Source organism: Australozyma saopauloensis, chromosome 2 (genome assembly GCF_035610405.1).
Source record: "Australozyma saopauloensis chromosome 2, complete sequence".
NCBI classification, from domain to species: domain Eukaryota; kingdom Fungi; phylum Ascomycota; class Pichiomycetes; order Serinales; family Metschnikowiaceae; genus Australozyma; species Australozyma saopauloensis.
This window is the reverse complement of record NC_086132.1, coordinates 1786925-1800491: the sequence shown is the minus strand read 5'-3', so window position 1 is coordinate 1800491 and position 13567 is coordinate 1786925. Positions and strand designations below refer to the sequence as shown.

General features: G+C 42.7%; 4 protein-coding genes and 3 non-coding genes across 7 annotated transcripts; 5 read left to right on the top strand and 2 right to left on the bottom strand.

Annotated features, from left to right (window-relative positions):
* Positions 1-2633: 2633 nt before the first annotated feature.
* On the top strand, positions 2634-2715 carry PUMCH_002017. Its single transcript has one exon. It is a non-coding gene; the product is annotated as a tRNA-Ser (tRNA).
* An 82-nt stretch (positions 2716-2797) lies between these two features.
* On the top strand, positions 2798-2879 carry PUMCH_002016. Its single transcript has one exon. It is a non-coding gene; the product is annotated as a tRNA-Ser (tRNA).
* A 408-nt stretch (positions 2880-3287) lies between these two features.
* Positions 3288-6749, top strand: PUMCH_002015 (uncharacterized protein; the record flags this gene model as incomplete). The annotated part of the gene is made up of 1 exon (XM_063021043.1): positions 3288-6749. One exon carries the CDS (start codon positions 3288-3290, stop codon positions 6747-6749), a length of 3462 nt encoding a protein of 1153 aa, XP_062877113.1.
* Positions 6750-6836: 87 nt separating this feature from the next.
* Positions 6837-6908, bottom strand: PUMCH_002014. Its single transcript has one exon. It is a non-coding gene; the product is annotated as a tRNA-Thr (tRNA).
* Positions 6909-8239: 1331 nt separating this feature from the next.
* PUMCH_002013 (uncharacterized protein) lies at positions 8240-11074 on the top strand (the record flags this gene model as incomplete). Its single annotated transcript, XM_063021042.1, has 1 exon — positions 8240-11074. The coding sequence occupies one exon, from the start codon at positions 8240-8242 to the stop codon at positions 11072-11074; it is 2835 nt and encodes a 944-aa protein (XP_062877112.1).
* A 573-nt stretch (positions 11075-11647) lies between these two features.
* On the top strand, positions 11648-12520 carry PUMCH_002012 (uncharacterized protein; the record flags this gene model as incomplete). The annotated part of the gene is made up of 1 exon (XM_063021041.1): positions 11648-12520. The coding sequence occupies one exon, from the start codon at positions 11648-11650 to the stop codon at positions 12518-12520; it is 873 nt and encodes a 290-aa protein (XP_062877111.1).
* Positions 12521-12762: 242 nt separating this feature from the next.
* Positions 12763-12933, bottom strand: PUMCH_002011 (uncharacterized protein; the record flags this gene model as incomplete). The annotated part of the gene is made up of 1 exon (XM_063021040.1): positions 12763-12933. One exon carries the CDS (start codon positions 12931-12933, stop codon positions 12763-12765), a length of 171 nt encoding a protein of 56 aa, XP_062877110.1.
* Positions 12934-13567: the final 634 nt, after the last annotated feature.

The window sequence follows — 13567 nt, the reverse complement described above, 5'->3', positions numbered from 1 at the left end:
CGGTTGGAGTGGGGATGGTGGTTTGAAAAAGTTATAGTTAAAAATTTTCAGCAGGGACGGCACCCCGATCTTATATAGTTTTTTCGGGGAGATCGTTCGTGGCATTTGAAGACGTATTGACCTTCCGGATTCGGACACCAAGTAGATGAACAGCGCCTCTTCCGCCTGCCTATTACGGCAGCGCGTTCAATACGGTAGCCGATTGCGGTGACAAGAGATTGACGGGTTCATGACTTCGAGGCCGACTACGGAATCAGAACTTGACGGAATTTGTGTGTCTTAGGGCTTTATTTTTTCAGCTCCTGTTCAGGAATATGTAGCCACTAGTAGTGACTGCTAGAATACACACAACTCGTAGATAAGAATGACTAATCATAAAATCTGTAAATTGAACAGATGGCGAGTCGAATCTTGATGGTCTGCTTCACTCCATGCTGAGATTTGAGCCAAATGTGGAAGTTATTCTTGTAAGTTGCAGTTGGAATTTGGAGGGTGAGTCTGTGGAAGCACTCAGGGCACCCAACGACACTCAATTCCCGAGAAAAATACTCGAACAATTTGAAAACTCAAGAGGTTGATGATTTTTCAATTAATTATGTTTTTATTTTTCCGCTTGCTAATGCTTGCGAGTGACTCTTGCAGGTGAGGAAACTAAGCCAGAAAAGTTTAGACCTTGAACATACACCGAGAAAATACCAGAATTTTGAGAGCCGCAAATGATAACAAAACTCAGGATCTAAATCATCATTAGTTGTCTAATTTTTTGTGATCACAATGGAGGCCGGCACCTAAAGCGCTAGAGGAGCAAATGTATCGTCAAACTTTGATGCAAAAGAAAAGTCTGTTTCCAGTCAATGGCCCTCAGATTATGCAGAGTTAATTGATACACCTGGCAATGAATACCTGGTTATCCACTAAAGTACATTTATTATACTACACGCTTTGCACAGCAAAGACGAAGTGTCTTAAACGAATATGAAAACATCACACATGATCTGGTAGCTTTAAAGCTACCTCTACCCTCACTATTTCGTGACGGCAGGAGAGCCAACCCTCATTTTGGTATGTGGGTTAACTATTTCTATAGGCTTCTTCAAGGGAGTTCTCACCCGGGGAGTTTGACTGTTGGAGCTCAGCAGTTCTGCAATGGCAGTGGGCGAGAATACCGATGCTGTGTATGGGTTGAACTTCTTGATGGTGGGACTACCGGCGGAGTATTCTGGAATATCCGGACAGAACTCGAGATCATCTTCTGCATCAAACGATTTCGACAAATAGTAGCGCAATCGAGGATTATGTAATGAATAGTTGGGTCCCACACCAGAAGAGGCAGAGCTTATGCTCGAGACTGTGCTTCCAGCACTGTTGGCATTGCCGTTTAAGTAAGCCACCCCTGGGAAGGTAGGGGAGGCTGAAATCTGCCCTTCGGCTAGCGGAGGAGAGTATTGTTGATAGCTATTATACACGTATGGATTTGGCATTATGTATCATGTGTCTGGCGTCCATAAAATGTTCCTTGTGCCTTTGAGTTCAGAAACACAACAATTCGAGGTGTGAGAGTCTTCGTGGGATGAAACTGAAGAAAATGGTAGTGAATGGATGTTTCACAAGAAGTGTCTTAAAATCTGTCAAAAAGAGTCTGTTGCGGGGTATTTAGATTGGGGGTTTGTTTATAGTAGGGGTAGAAAAATAGTTGTAGGATAGTGGGTACTATATGTGAGGATAAGGTGCGAGCACCGTGCAGGAACATAAAAAGCAAACTCGAACGGGAAGTCCTGACGCTAAGACAGGCCGGGGAGCTTAGTTCGGTATATTTGGCCCAACACCACTAGCCTCCGGGATATATCATTTAGGGCCGCTGTCGTCAAGAAGATTGACAGTTTATGACCCTGCCCACACCCTCATTTGCCTAATCGCACGCCGTGCTGATAGGAATGCAATGTATGGCGGCCCCATTCCCTGCGCACGCTTTTCCTGCAGAGATATCAATTTAGGGACATGCACTTAGAGCTGTCAGAACCTTCCATTGAGTCGTGAGGACGGATGAGTCCACCCAAAGAACAGCAAGAGGCATTTTTTTTTATCACGCCAATCATTCAACATAACGGTTGTAATGATCAATTCAATACGCTTGAAGGGGCTGGTTCGTAAAAATGGCTGGTTATAGTGCACACAAGCTCCTAATTTACGAGATGCCCGCATGGCCCTGCGAACTATTTTAGTGAAGAAACAAAATTCTGATAAAAGAGGCATTGAAAGAAGTATTATCTTGCAATGTGAAAAGAAACAAGACTGAAGCCTAATCTAAGTCCGATATTTGTAAGGTATTATGTGGAGCTGTTTAAATTGAAAGGACAACCAGAAGACAACCTCACCGTGAAGACTCCATAATTTACTGGACGTTCTAGAATGACAAGTGTAAAGCTCTAGTTTTCTGTTGTCATTACTGAGCTGCAATCAATACCGAATGCTAATATTCCATGTAGTTAGCCATTTAGGTACTGCAGAGATAGCCTTGATGGGTTCTCTCAAATTTCCAGATGAGAACAAGCAAATATCATTGTTAAGTCAAAAGAACCAAAGACATGAAATATGAAAACATATTAACCGGCCATCTCAAATCGTCATCATCAGGCAACTTGTCCGAGTGGTTAAGGAGAAAGATTAGAAATCTTTTGGGCTTTGCCCGCGCAGGTTCGAGTCCTGCAGTTGTCGATATTTTTTCATTTTTCTAACCAATCTGAGACCGTCAATAGAGAAGAGTGGTTTGGAACCCGTCCATTTGCACTCATAACAAGGCAACTTGTCCGAGTGGTTAAGGAGAAAGATTAGAAATCTTTTGGGCTTTGCCCGCGCAGGTTCGAGTCCTGCAGTTGTCGTTATTTTTTGCTTTTCTGACTTAACTGTCGAGCATGCTTTTGGGAATCTCATTTCGATTATCCACTTTTCATCTACGTCTTTGTCGTAAATTTTGCTGTTTGTTTTTAGTATCTCTTGCGCATGAGCCTGAGCATCACCAACAATCATATCGCTCAATCCAAATTTTCACCCTTAAATGATATTTTAAAGAGCAAGAAACTCAGCCCTCGAACTATTCAATTTTGAGGTCATGGTATGAACTCTGACCTTGACAGACTCTGTGCATTTTTTGTTTCTAAACGAGTTGTTCTACGCAGTACCTGCCGAATGAGGAAAGCTTCTACCACTTAAGTTATCAAGATCCAGAAATACTTTTCGGATTCAATATTGTCCTGCAATTATCTCTACAATCTCTCTTCTTTTTGCTCATGTCTCTGTTGACAGTACCAGTCTACAATCCAAATTATGATATTCCGACTTCCTATTCAGTTCGGGACTACCAAATTGCATGTCTTCCATCAGGACTATTGATACTATTAATCAGTGATCCATCTTCGCACTTATTTTCGGCAGCAATGACAGTGCGCGGAGGCCATTTCAATGACCCAATCAAAATCCCAGGTTTGGCCCATCTTTGTGAACACTTGGTGGTGGGTGCAAAAGCCACTAAGCTCTATCTGGAAGTGGCTCGCACTGGTGGGAAGTCAACTGCGTACACTAGCAGTGACCAGACCTGCTTTGGATTTTCAATTTCTTCATATGCAAACGGGCCAGAGGGCGATCTATATGCAACTGCTGTCGAGTCTGCTCTTTCAAAATTGTCTAATTATTTTTCGCTCTCGAAGTTTCATCTGGAGGTCACTCAGAGAGAAATAAGAGCTGTGAACGAGGAACACATTGAAAACACAAAAAATGTAGATAAAATTCTTTGGCACGGCCTCAAGCTATTAACAAGTGACACGCACCCATTCCATCGATTTTCAACGGGCAATTTGTCGACTTTGTCGGATGTGTCGTTGAAGTCTTTGAATAATAGCGCCAAGAAGTACTATACTGAGACCTTTCAGCCGCTGAATATGTCTTTAGTATTAAAAGGTCCACAAACATTGAATCATTTGAAGAAAATGGCCATAATTCATTTTAGCACCATTACGACGACTAATCGTCTGTCTCGTCGTTCATCAGGAAACTTTCAACAGAAAATGATTGGACTGCCAACAAGTAGAAGTTCGTCAGAATCTATAAAAGTAATCAAAACACTGCAATTGCAGATGGACATCTTTCAAGACTCGGATCTGAATTGTATATACATCAAGGCCGATTTTGAGCCAAGACTACGCTTATGCTTCCCAATGATGAGCGGTAGTGAACAAGTTTCTGACCCAGTTCAAAGACAGCTTTGTAACATTTTGGGAAGCGAATCACCTGGTTACTGGTGTCACTTTTTGAAAAACAAAACTCAATTACTGCAGCATGTGTTTGTTTCTATCGAGCATATTTCACTGACACAGACAGTGTTAACTTGTGATTTGGAAATGACTCGAAAGGGAATGCGCAATTTGCCTGAAGTGATTTCACTGTTTTTTCATTTTGTACAAGAAAGGGTAACGCAGTCTCCTCTTGAAGATTTGTGCGGTGTCTTAGACAATTTCGGCAAGCTAGAAGAAGAACATTACATTCGTCAGAAGCCTCTGCGTACCCCCCTAGATGAGGTTTGTGATCTTTCCGCACGCTTGACAATCAGCGAAGCCGAAAATCCAGACTTCATTAAGGGCTTCAAACCTTGGGAAGGGGGACTTCACAGCTGCAAAGAATTTGTTTCTATTACTAGAGCATTTATTTCGAGAAATAACGTGAGAATTGAGGTACTTGACAAGACGTTTCTTCACCAGAGTTCACTTGCAGAAAATTTACATAAAAAACCTGAACGAGATCCCTTCTATGGTTTTGACTATATGAAATTCAACGTGAGCTTGATGAGTTTATCTCGTTCAAACGTTGATTTCAATATTCCAGTCAGTAGAGAAATTTTGTCCGTATCGGTACCTTTTGCTCAAGAAGATCACACAAATTTTGGCCAAGTTGAACATAGGGATCTCAAAGTGCACCAACAACTGCCAACAATTCAACTCGATGACGATTATTTTGAATTATGGAGTCACAATGTGTGCAATATCGAACATAGTGTCGCCAGCTTGAACGTGAGGTTTGAGGGATTAATAGACAATGCTGCAAATTTGGTGGGAATTGAAATTATTTCGATTGTGATTGGCGAGAAACTCAAGTACAATCTATATCCCTATGAACTACGCGGCGGTAATTGGGGCCTTTACCCAAATGTCAATGGTGAGCCCGCAATCCTCATAACATACCGAGGTGAGCAGAATTTGTTAAGTCCAGTCATGAATCATATTTTCACTGAATTGGATAATATAACAAGCAAATCATCAGAGTTGACGTATGATGATTTGAAACGAGCTAGGGTGTACTTGAGAAGATTGTACCACAGCTTCGAGGATACTCAAGGATTTGCTAAAATGGAGGTTACCACGCATTTGATACTCGAAGGAGGATCTATCTCAATTGAAAAGAGAATAGAAGCATTGGAATTGTTTGACGTAGACAATTTAAGGACCTTGGCACTAGAATTACAAAATACGCGCCTCAGCACTATTGGCCTCGTCCTGGGGAGCCTTGAGCAATTTGATTTTGATGAAATTAGGTCAGGCTGTTCTCGTAAAAACTCAGAGGGCGAGATCGACAAATTCAACATCCCTAATACCAGTGTTCTTTTACCTGAAGGCGCGCACTATCAATACGAATTGGAGGCAATTGAAAATGACCCATCCTCAGTTGTGTACTACTACTTGCAAATGGGTTGTCGACTGGACACAACTTTGTTTACCGTGAGTAAACTTTTGCAGTTCTATATTTCTACGGCCTCTTTTGAAGCTCTCAGAACTAAAAGGTCGTTGAGTTACAGCCTTCTCAGTGGAATGAAATTATACAAAGACACATTCGGTTTATTTATTTGCATTCCGGCAAACAACAAGGACTGTAAAGTAATCGTGGAACAAGTTGAAGACTTTTTGATCGAGTTGGAGAATGACTTGGAGACATTTGACGCCTCTTCTTGGGAAACCTTCGTTTCGCGATTTCTTACATCGGTCGAGACGGGAGGCGATGAAAATGATTTTCCATCTAGTTTGTTTGCCAATCTACTGCCACTAATTTGTTCGAGCGATTTCGATACTTCAAGCGAGTCTTTTGGAGAGCATTGGAATCATCTATCCCAAATTTTGAATATGACATACAGATTTGGGGGTAAAAGATGTGAAGAAGGTATTGATCTCTCAATTATAAAATCTTTGAGTCATGAGGCGTTTGTCAGGATATTTCAAAACAAAATCTCAGTTAACTCGAGTCGAAGATCCATTTTGATTCTTACAAAGGCTGCAGGTTTTGAAAGCTTTGAGAATCGGATCAACAACAGGGCTTTATTCTATTATAATTTCTTGTCACACTTTGGAATCGTGATAAGTATCGAGGATTTGAGTAAATGTTTGCATGAGTGTGAAGATACAGAAACCTTCAGTGATTTCAACAAGCGAATGAAAAAGTATCTTCATTCAACCTCGGACCGACTTAAGTTTCAGAAGTTGAGATTGTACCAAAAGCTCGAGGAGGTTTTATCAGCCAACCCGTCAAATAGTTGCAAGGCAACCAGGCACAACAGTGTTCGAAGAGTGAGGTTTACTAGAATTGAGGATATCAGAAAGCATTGTCTGATGGTGCAAATGATCCGACGCCCTAGTTTCAAGAAGTCTTGTGCTGAAGCCCAAGTTCTCAGTGACTTGGTAGAGATATATGATGCACCATTGACTTCTTAGAAATACAAAAAACCAATTGGATTCACAAAATAAGGTATTCAATAAAGTAAAAAGCGTAGACACTCGTTTCCACAACTCAAAAAAAAATGCCCCCTGCCAGAATTGAACTAGCGACCTTTGCATTACAAGTGCAACGCTCTACCACTAAGCTAAGGAGGCAGCTTATCAAAAAAGAAACAAACACAAAGATCTGAATTCCGGAAGATGCTTCAAAAGCTAAGTCCTATTCAAGAACAGATTAGATATTTTTACAAACACGGAATTGTGGAATTTCTAAATCCAGAATTCAGATACAGACTTGAGTCTCAATTTCGCTTTTTCAGCAGATTAGGCGGATTAATTACAAGAAAAGCATGTTCAAATGCGCGCCTGTTTCGGTCGCTTTATTGTGCTATCTCACCCGATATTTCCCGAAGGTCGGTGACAACAACAGGGTCGCAGAATTCAGAGTCAAACTAATTAAAAAACAAGAATTCACGAAGGAAAATTACAATCCGACAAAAAAAGTACCATTCGACCTCTTTAGTCATGCCAAGTATTTAAAAGCCCCCTAACAATTCATGGCTCTCTTCCAGGAAGTTGCAGCTAGGCCAAAACTGGAATAAAGACATTTTCGGAGTTCAATTTGCAACCAACAAAATAGAGAAAGAAGAAGCGGAATTGGCTGCCACTTCTCGAAAATCCAGCCATCACGTGTGATGCTGGTTCCGATCTGAGTTTCCTCTTCACCAGCGGCGCGACAAGTCCAGATAACAGATGGAACAGGCAATAATGATTCAGCATGACCAAGTACAGAGTGACCATCTTGAACGTCTTGATTCGGGACTCGGTATAAAAACTTTTAAATAAAAAAAAAATCAAACAAAAATTGAAGCATCACATTAAATTCCCACTTTAAGCAAATACTCATAGCTTCCTCGACTATTGCTTATGTATCCACGTTCGCTAGGTTGGTTTTTCGCGGGGCGGCAAGACCGGTGCACGGGTGTTTTCCGGGGGTCTTCATTCCTCCACTAATCACACCCCCCAACCAGAACCAAATACATCCCCCAAAACACCTCCTCTGCCCGCGAAAGCCTACATTCGTAAAAACCTTTGTTGTTGAGTGGGCCATTTCTTTCAACTTGTAGCTGCCCGTTCCACTTTGCCGGTGCTCTGCCCTTCGAACCTCTGTTGCTCCGGTGCCAGATTTGCTCCACCAGCTGGATTCCATCTCCAAAGGGAGAAATCCGCAAGAAGAAGTTTTGAGGAGAAGTGCTGCTCTTTTGCCAGACGCCGTCAGGATTCCGCTGTCGCCCAATTCTGACCTCCTCACCCCACAAATCTGCTTCAGCCAAGCCCCATAGTGTTTACATCAAAAGCAGCAGGCGCATAGCGAAGACTCTCAACGCTACCTCCATTAGCACATATTGCTTTTTTTTTTTTGCATTGACCGTTGCGTTTAAGCCCATTGTGTTCTGTTCGTCCCGATCAAGACTTCATTCATTGCCATGTCCAATCAAGGAGAAGTGTTCACAGGTGGCGCATGTACGTCGCAGCATGTGGATGCACATGATGATGACCATTTTCAAAATACAACCTTCAAGTTGAAGCGGACTCGCTCCCTCGGCTTGTTGGACGAGTTCATTGACCCAGATACCCAGGAAAAGCAAATTGAAAAGAAGAACGAAGAGAAGCGGCAAGGTAAGCAGGATGCCGAGGCTATACCCGACTCGAATGTCGCTTCGACTCAGAAACCTGAACTCGTCTCCAACACCGCTGTGGCTCCCGATTCTGCTTCCCCTGAGGTTGTCTCCTCACCTTTGGACTCCAATTCACCATTCCTCAAGAGTCCAGATATAGTCCCACACGACGATTCCAACTTGGCTCCTGAGCCCTCGCGACACGTAGATTATTTATCACATCAATGGGATGTCTCCGACATCTCAAAGTCTTGGAGGTATATCATTCTGAGACGTAAAAATGTTGCCAATGCCGCGAGACTAGAGAACGCCAGTTGGAGAACTTGGGCACAAAGAAGATGTAACTTGAAAACCATCAGTCCCGAAGAAGTCAATTGGTCTAAAGAGAGTGATGTCACTTGGCTTTATGGACCTATTGTTGACGACGACGATCATGACCACGACCACGAAAATGACCACGATGACTCAGTAAGCAACAGCCTTCTGGGATCTCGTTCCTTTAACACTGCAAGCAGTGTTGTTGCCGGCGATATCTCCATCGCCCGCAAAGCTCACAGACCACCAAAACCCATTTTGAAGAAGAGAACCATGGAAGATATGATGATAAGCCACCTGAATCTCCTTAAATTAGAAGTCGCTACGGCGAGAGCTGAGCAAGAAAGCCGAAGAAGAGAAGACGCGGCTGCTCAAGCTCGTAGAGATGCTGCCCAATCATCGGAGAAGCCTCCAGAGTACTTTGACTACGACGTTATCTCTGCTAAGTTGAATTCGCAGTATAAAAACTACTCGCAATCAAACTCAAGGGCAAGCTCCGCAAACAACAGTAGCGTGGACTTAGTGCAAAAGCACCAAACTGCTATCTCTGCTGATGCAGTGTCGGCTGCTTTGCTGTCAATTGCAGCTAATGCACAAAAGTCCAATGCTTCTCAGGAGCAAGAGTCCAAACAAACTCCTTTGACTCAAATAAATCCCGTTCCTAAGACACGACATGTCCGTTTTAACGATGAAGTACAGCAGTGTATTGCCATCGATGAAACCTCCGACTATGAAGACGGATATGATGATTATGACACCTCAGATTACGACTACGATGGAAGTGAGAGTTACTTTTATGATGACGGTACAGGTGCTGGAATTGAACGTGATAATTATGATGGTGATCTCGACAATGGGCCAAACGATGAAGACGAGGAAGAAGAAGATGACGAGGAAGACGAAGGTGGATTCTTTCTCAATGTCCGTTCTTCTTCCAAACCAGAGAATCCATTTCCTGGTTTGGCTTCTAAGAAGACTCCAGATCCTTCCAACAATGAAATTGAAGATGAAGACGACGATGAAGTATCGTCAGTTCTGTCATTAAGAACTATTCACATGTTGCCTCCGACAACTCTCAACTACGGTTCTTCGAATGAGGAGAGTGATGATTACACATCGAGTATCTCTCATAATATTGATAATAGTTCTAGTAGAGGTTACGACTACTACTATGACTATAACACAGTCTACGAAGTAAATCCCAACCACGCTATTTACGGGTCTAACTCTAGAGATAGAACGCCTGATGTGGTTGATGTTCCAGAAAACATTTCGTTGGGATCTAACTTCGACTACGAAATTATTGAAAATGAAGACGTGACAAACTATGGCACAGGTTTCCCTGAGGTGTACGGCCACGATCATCACAAAATTGAAGTTAGTAGACCATCTGAACACAAGGGTGATGTTGCTGCGGATCGTTCTGAGCGAATTCCTATATCCTGCTTGGACGATTCCGTGCACAGTAAATCCACTTCCGGATCCTTCAGTTGCAATGCGTTCCACAGCGAGTCAGAATCAGAGTCAGACAATGAAGGAGGATTGTCAATAAGCGCTCGTAATTCTAGCCAATCGTTGGCCCAGCAGGCTTTTGGCCAACCTTTGACGGAAATCAGCCCCGCCTCCCAGCATTTTCCAGATCTGTATCAAGAGATTCACGAACCACAACCAAAGCACATTTCCACTATCAATCCGCGATATTCTTCTACCTCATTATCCAAACAACCACACTCTTCAGGATCACTTGCCGATCAATTTTTTGGAGGCACAATGACCCTGACGGAGGCCAAGTCAAATTCGAATTTGGGCGATATGTTCTTGAATTACAATAGCCAAAAGGAGACTACTGAATCAAAAGCAGAGTCTACCAGCAGCCCATCGCAATTCAGCTTACAGAATAGTCATAACACCCAGAACATTCACACCAATGTTCAGAATCCGCATGGCTCGTTGAGTGCTTCTGTCGCTCAGAACTCCTACTCCGGCACAGCCTCGCCTCCCATACAGAGAAAGTCATCTCCGTTGCCGCCAACAACAACAGCTGCAAACATTTTCCTGGGCTCGCGAACACCAACGCCTAAGCCTCAACAGCAAAAGTCGCTGTTTATGTTTGACTCGGAGGATGACTCTGAGCCTGAATTTGTAGAGGACAACTCATTCAACAGCAATGTGACAGGAGATGGGACTGCCTCTAGCTACGCCTCCTTGTACAAGGTGGCAGGCAGAACCGGCATTTCGCGCCCAACGCCAGATACCGACGAAGCCAAAAAGGGACTGGCAGTCTCCAATTTCTTGGGAGGCTGGAACAAGAACAGCCACGGGAGCTAGTGAAGCAAAGATAGGAAGAGGTACGAATTCATAATTTTCAAAAAGGCTGAAGCCGCAATAACGTTTACTCTTTGATGTATTTGGGGATTTTGGTGATTCTTTCCAGATGGTCTATAGTATAATGTACATAAGCATGATGATCTCGTTGTAGCCACTTTTGACCAACCCATACTACATTGCTGCTTTCAAGCTGAATTCAATTGTTGATTTTCCAATCAAGTGAAAATACATGCACATACAAAATTATTACGCCTGGTGCACTTCTAAGTTTTGGTGATGTTGGGTCATTGAGTACAGGAGCTCAATACTTCGATAGAACCAGTAAGTCAAAAACTGGCACAATCCAACCAACACATGCAAAAGAGATAATGTAAGTAATAACTTAAAATCTCCTTCATCTAAAATCGCCAAAAAAATTTCTTTCGCCAGCTTTTGAAATTCCGTGGCGTTTGCTTGCGCTCCGCAATCGCGATCCCCACAAATCACACACTTATCTACTCCACAGAAGTCATCTACTAGTCTACCCAATTACCACACAACACAACAATCCCGCCCCAAACACTCATTCAAGCTATGGATGCTTACAATGCGCTCTCACAGCTCTTCATAATGCTTTTTGCATTTGCTCTCCCGAGTATCACGACCCTGTCATCGAAACCTTCCGATGACCACAAATGTGAATTGGTAGGGACGTTTTCGCTCTTCACCCAAGCGTTCTTGGGACTCCTATGCATCCTGTCACTTATAATCAAGCGTTTTTACGAGTATCCGGAGAGAAGAACATGGCAAGTTTGGTTCTTTGATGTCTCCAAGCAGATCATTGGAGCCATGGGTGTACATGTGTTCAACCTTCTCTTATCAATCCTTAAGGCACAGCCCGATATCAATGTCGCGAAGAAGAAGTCAGATGACTGCTACGAAAACGATGACTGCACTGGTAGCCCATGCGACTGGTACTTCTTGAACATTGTGTTAGATTGCACCATCGGTGTCTATGTGCTCTACTTGGTACTTCGATTTGTCAGCTTCGTATGTAAAAAATATCTTCACGTTACACAGATAGAGAGTGGAGAGTATGGCCCCAACCCCCATCGCCCTTCTGTCCGCGCCTACTTGAAGCAATTGAGTTTGTACTTCGGTTCCCTTATGGTGACCAAGTTTGTCCTATACGGGTTGGTCGAGTGCTTCGAGAGTGAGCTTCTTTGGTTCACAAGTAACATTTTACTTTCATGGCTCAATGAATATCCAAACGAACTCGAAATCTTCATAGTCATGTTCGTGGTCCCTGTGGTGATGAACTGTATCCAGTTGGTTCTTGTGGACAACTTCATTCAGAATCAGGAAATGCACCAGAAAAATCTACAATATAGCCATTCCCGCGGCCACAAAATGCATATGAAGTCGAGACAAGATGAGGAAAATCTTGGGTACGGCTCTACCACTTAATCTACAAGGACAGCTGCGTCTTCTAATAATATTTAATACATCTAGCAAGCATAAACTTAAAACGAGTTTTTCTCCCAAACCCATCTTCTACGCATATTTGTCTCAAAATGTCCATTCTAGTGAGGGCGTACATTCAGTTGGGATAGGGCTAACTATGTTCAGCTATTTACAAAACCCACAAACCTAGGGTCAAATCGAATTCAGTTCCCGCCCCAGTTTTTCATTCTCGCCGGTCATCCTATTTATCTGGTCTCAAAACCGTAGCCCTTCATGCAAACTTTGTACTTCTCAATCAAGTCCTGACACTTGCCACCCTCTTGTCCGTTGAACAAAAGACACTCATCACGGACCTTCTTCTCATCGAGACAGACGCAACAAGGCTTTGGCTTGGATTCTTTGGTTGGTTCAGACATGGCTTGGGAAGAAGTAGTGTTACTAATTGTAATTTTATCTCAGGTGATGCAGGACTGAAGCCACAATATAGTGTCAGGTCCAGCTTCTCGAATTGGAAGCTTAGAAATTTTTGGAAATGATATAGAGACTCTTATTAGCAAATACTTAATTGTAAGATTAAATTTTCAACAGTTTTTGGGGGATTGATCATCAGAGAGGATACGGTAGATCCAACAATGTATCTTTGGAATTGGTCGAGGGTTTAAATTTTTGTGTTTGAGAACCGCATATAATTAAATCTTTTAGAAAAAGTAGGCAGACCGAGTATTTGTGGAATCTCCATCTCCATCTCTTTTGCGGTTAACACTATTCTGAAAGTGCTCAAGTGCCGCTATCCTCAACACGACTACGCCTCGAAGGGCTCAACAAAAACAAACTTCTTGAGAATATTTCACAGTTTCGTTCTAAACCTCCTTCGCTTATATATACACGGGTGTTAGAACGAACGGGCAGAGACAAATGCAGCTTGGAAGACTACAACTACTAGATAATGTCGTCTCAATATTAACAGCAAATAAGTACCACTTAATCATTTCCAATCCTTTCTAAATTTCGGAAAATCTCTAATCATCTTGCTCTACCCCAAAATTCATT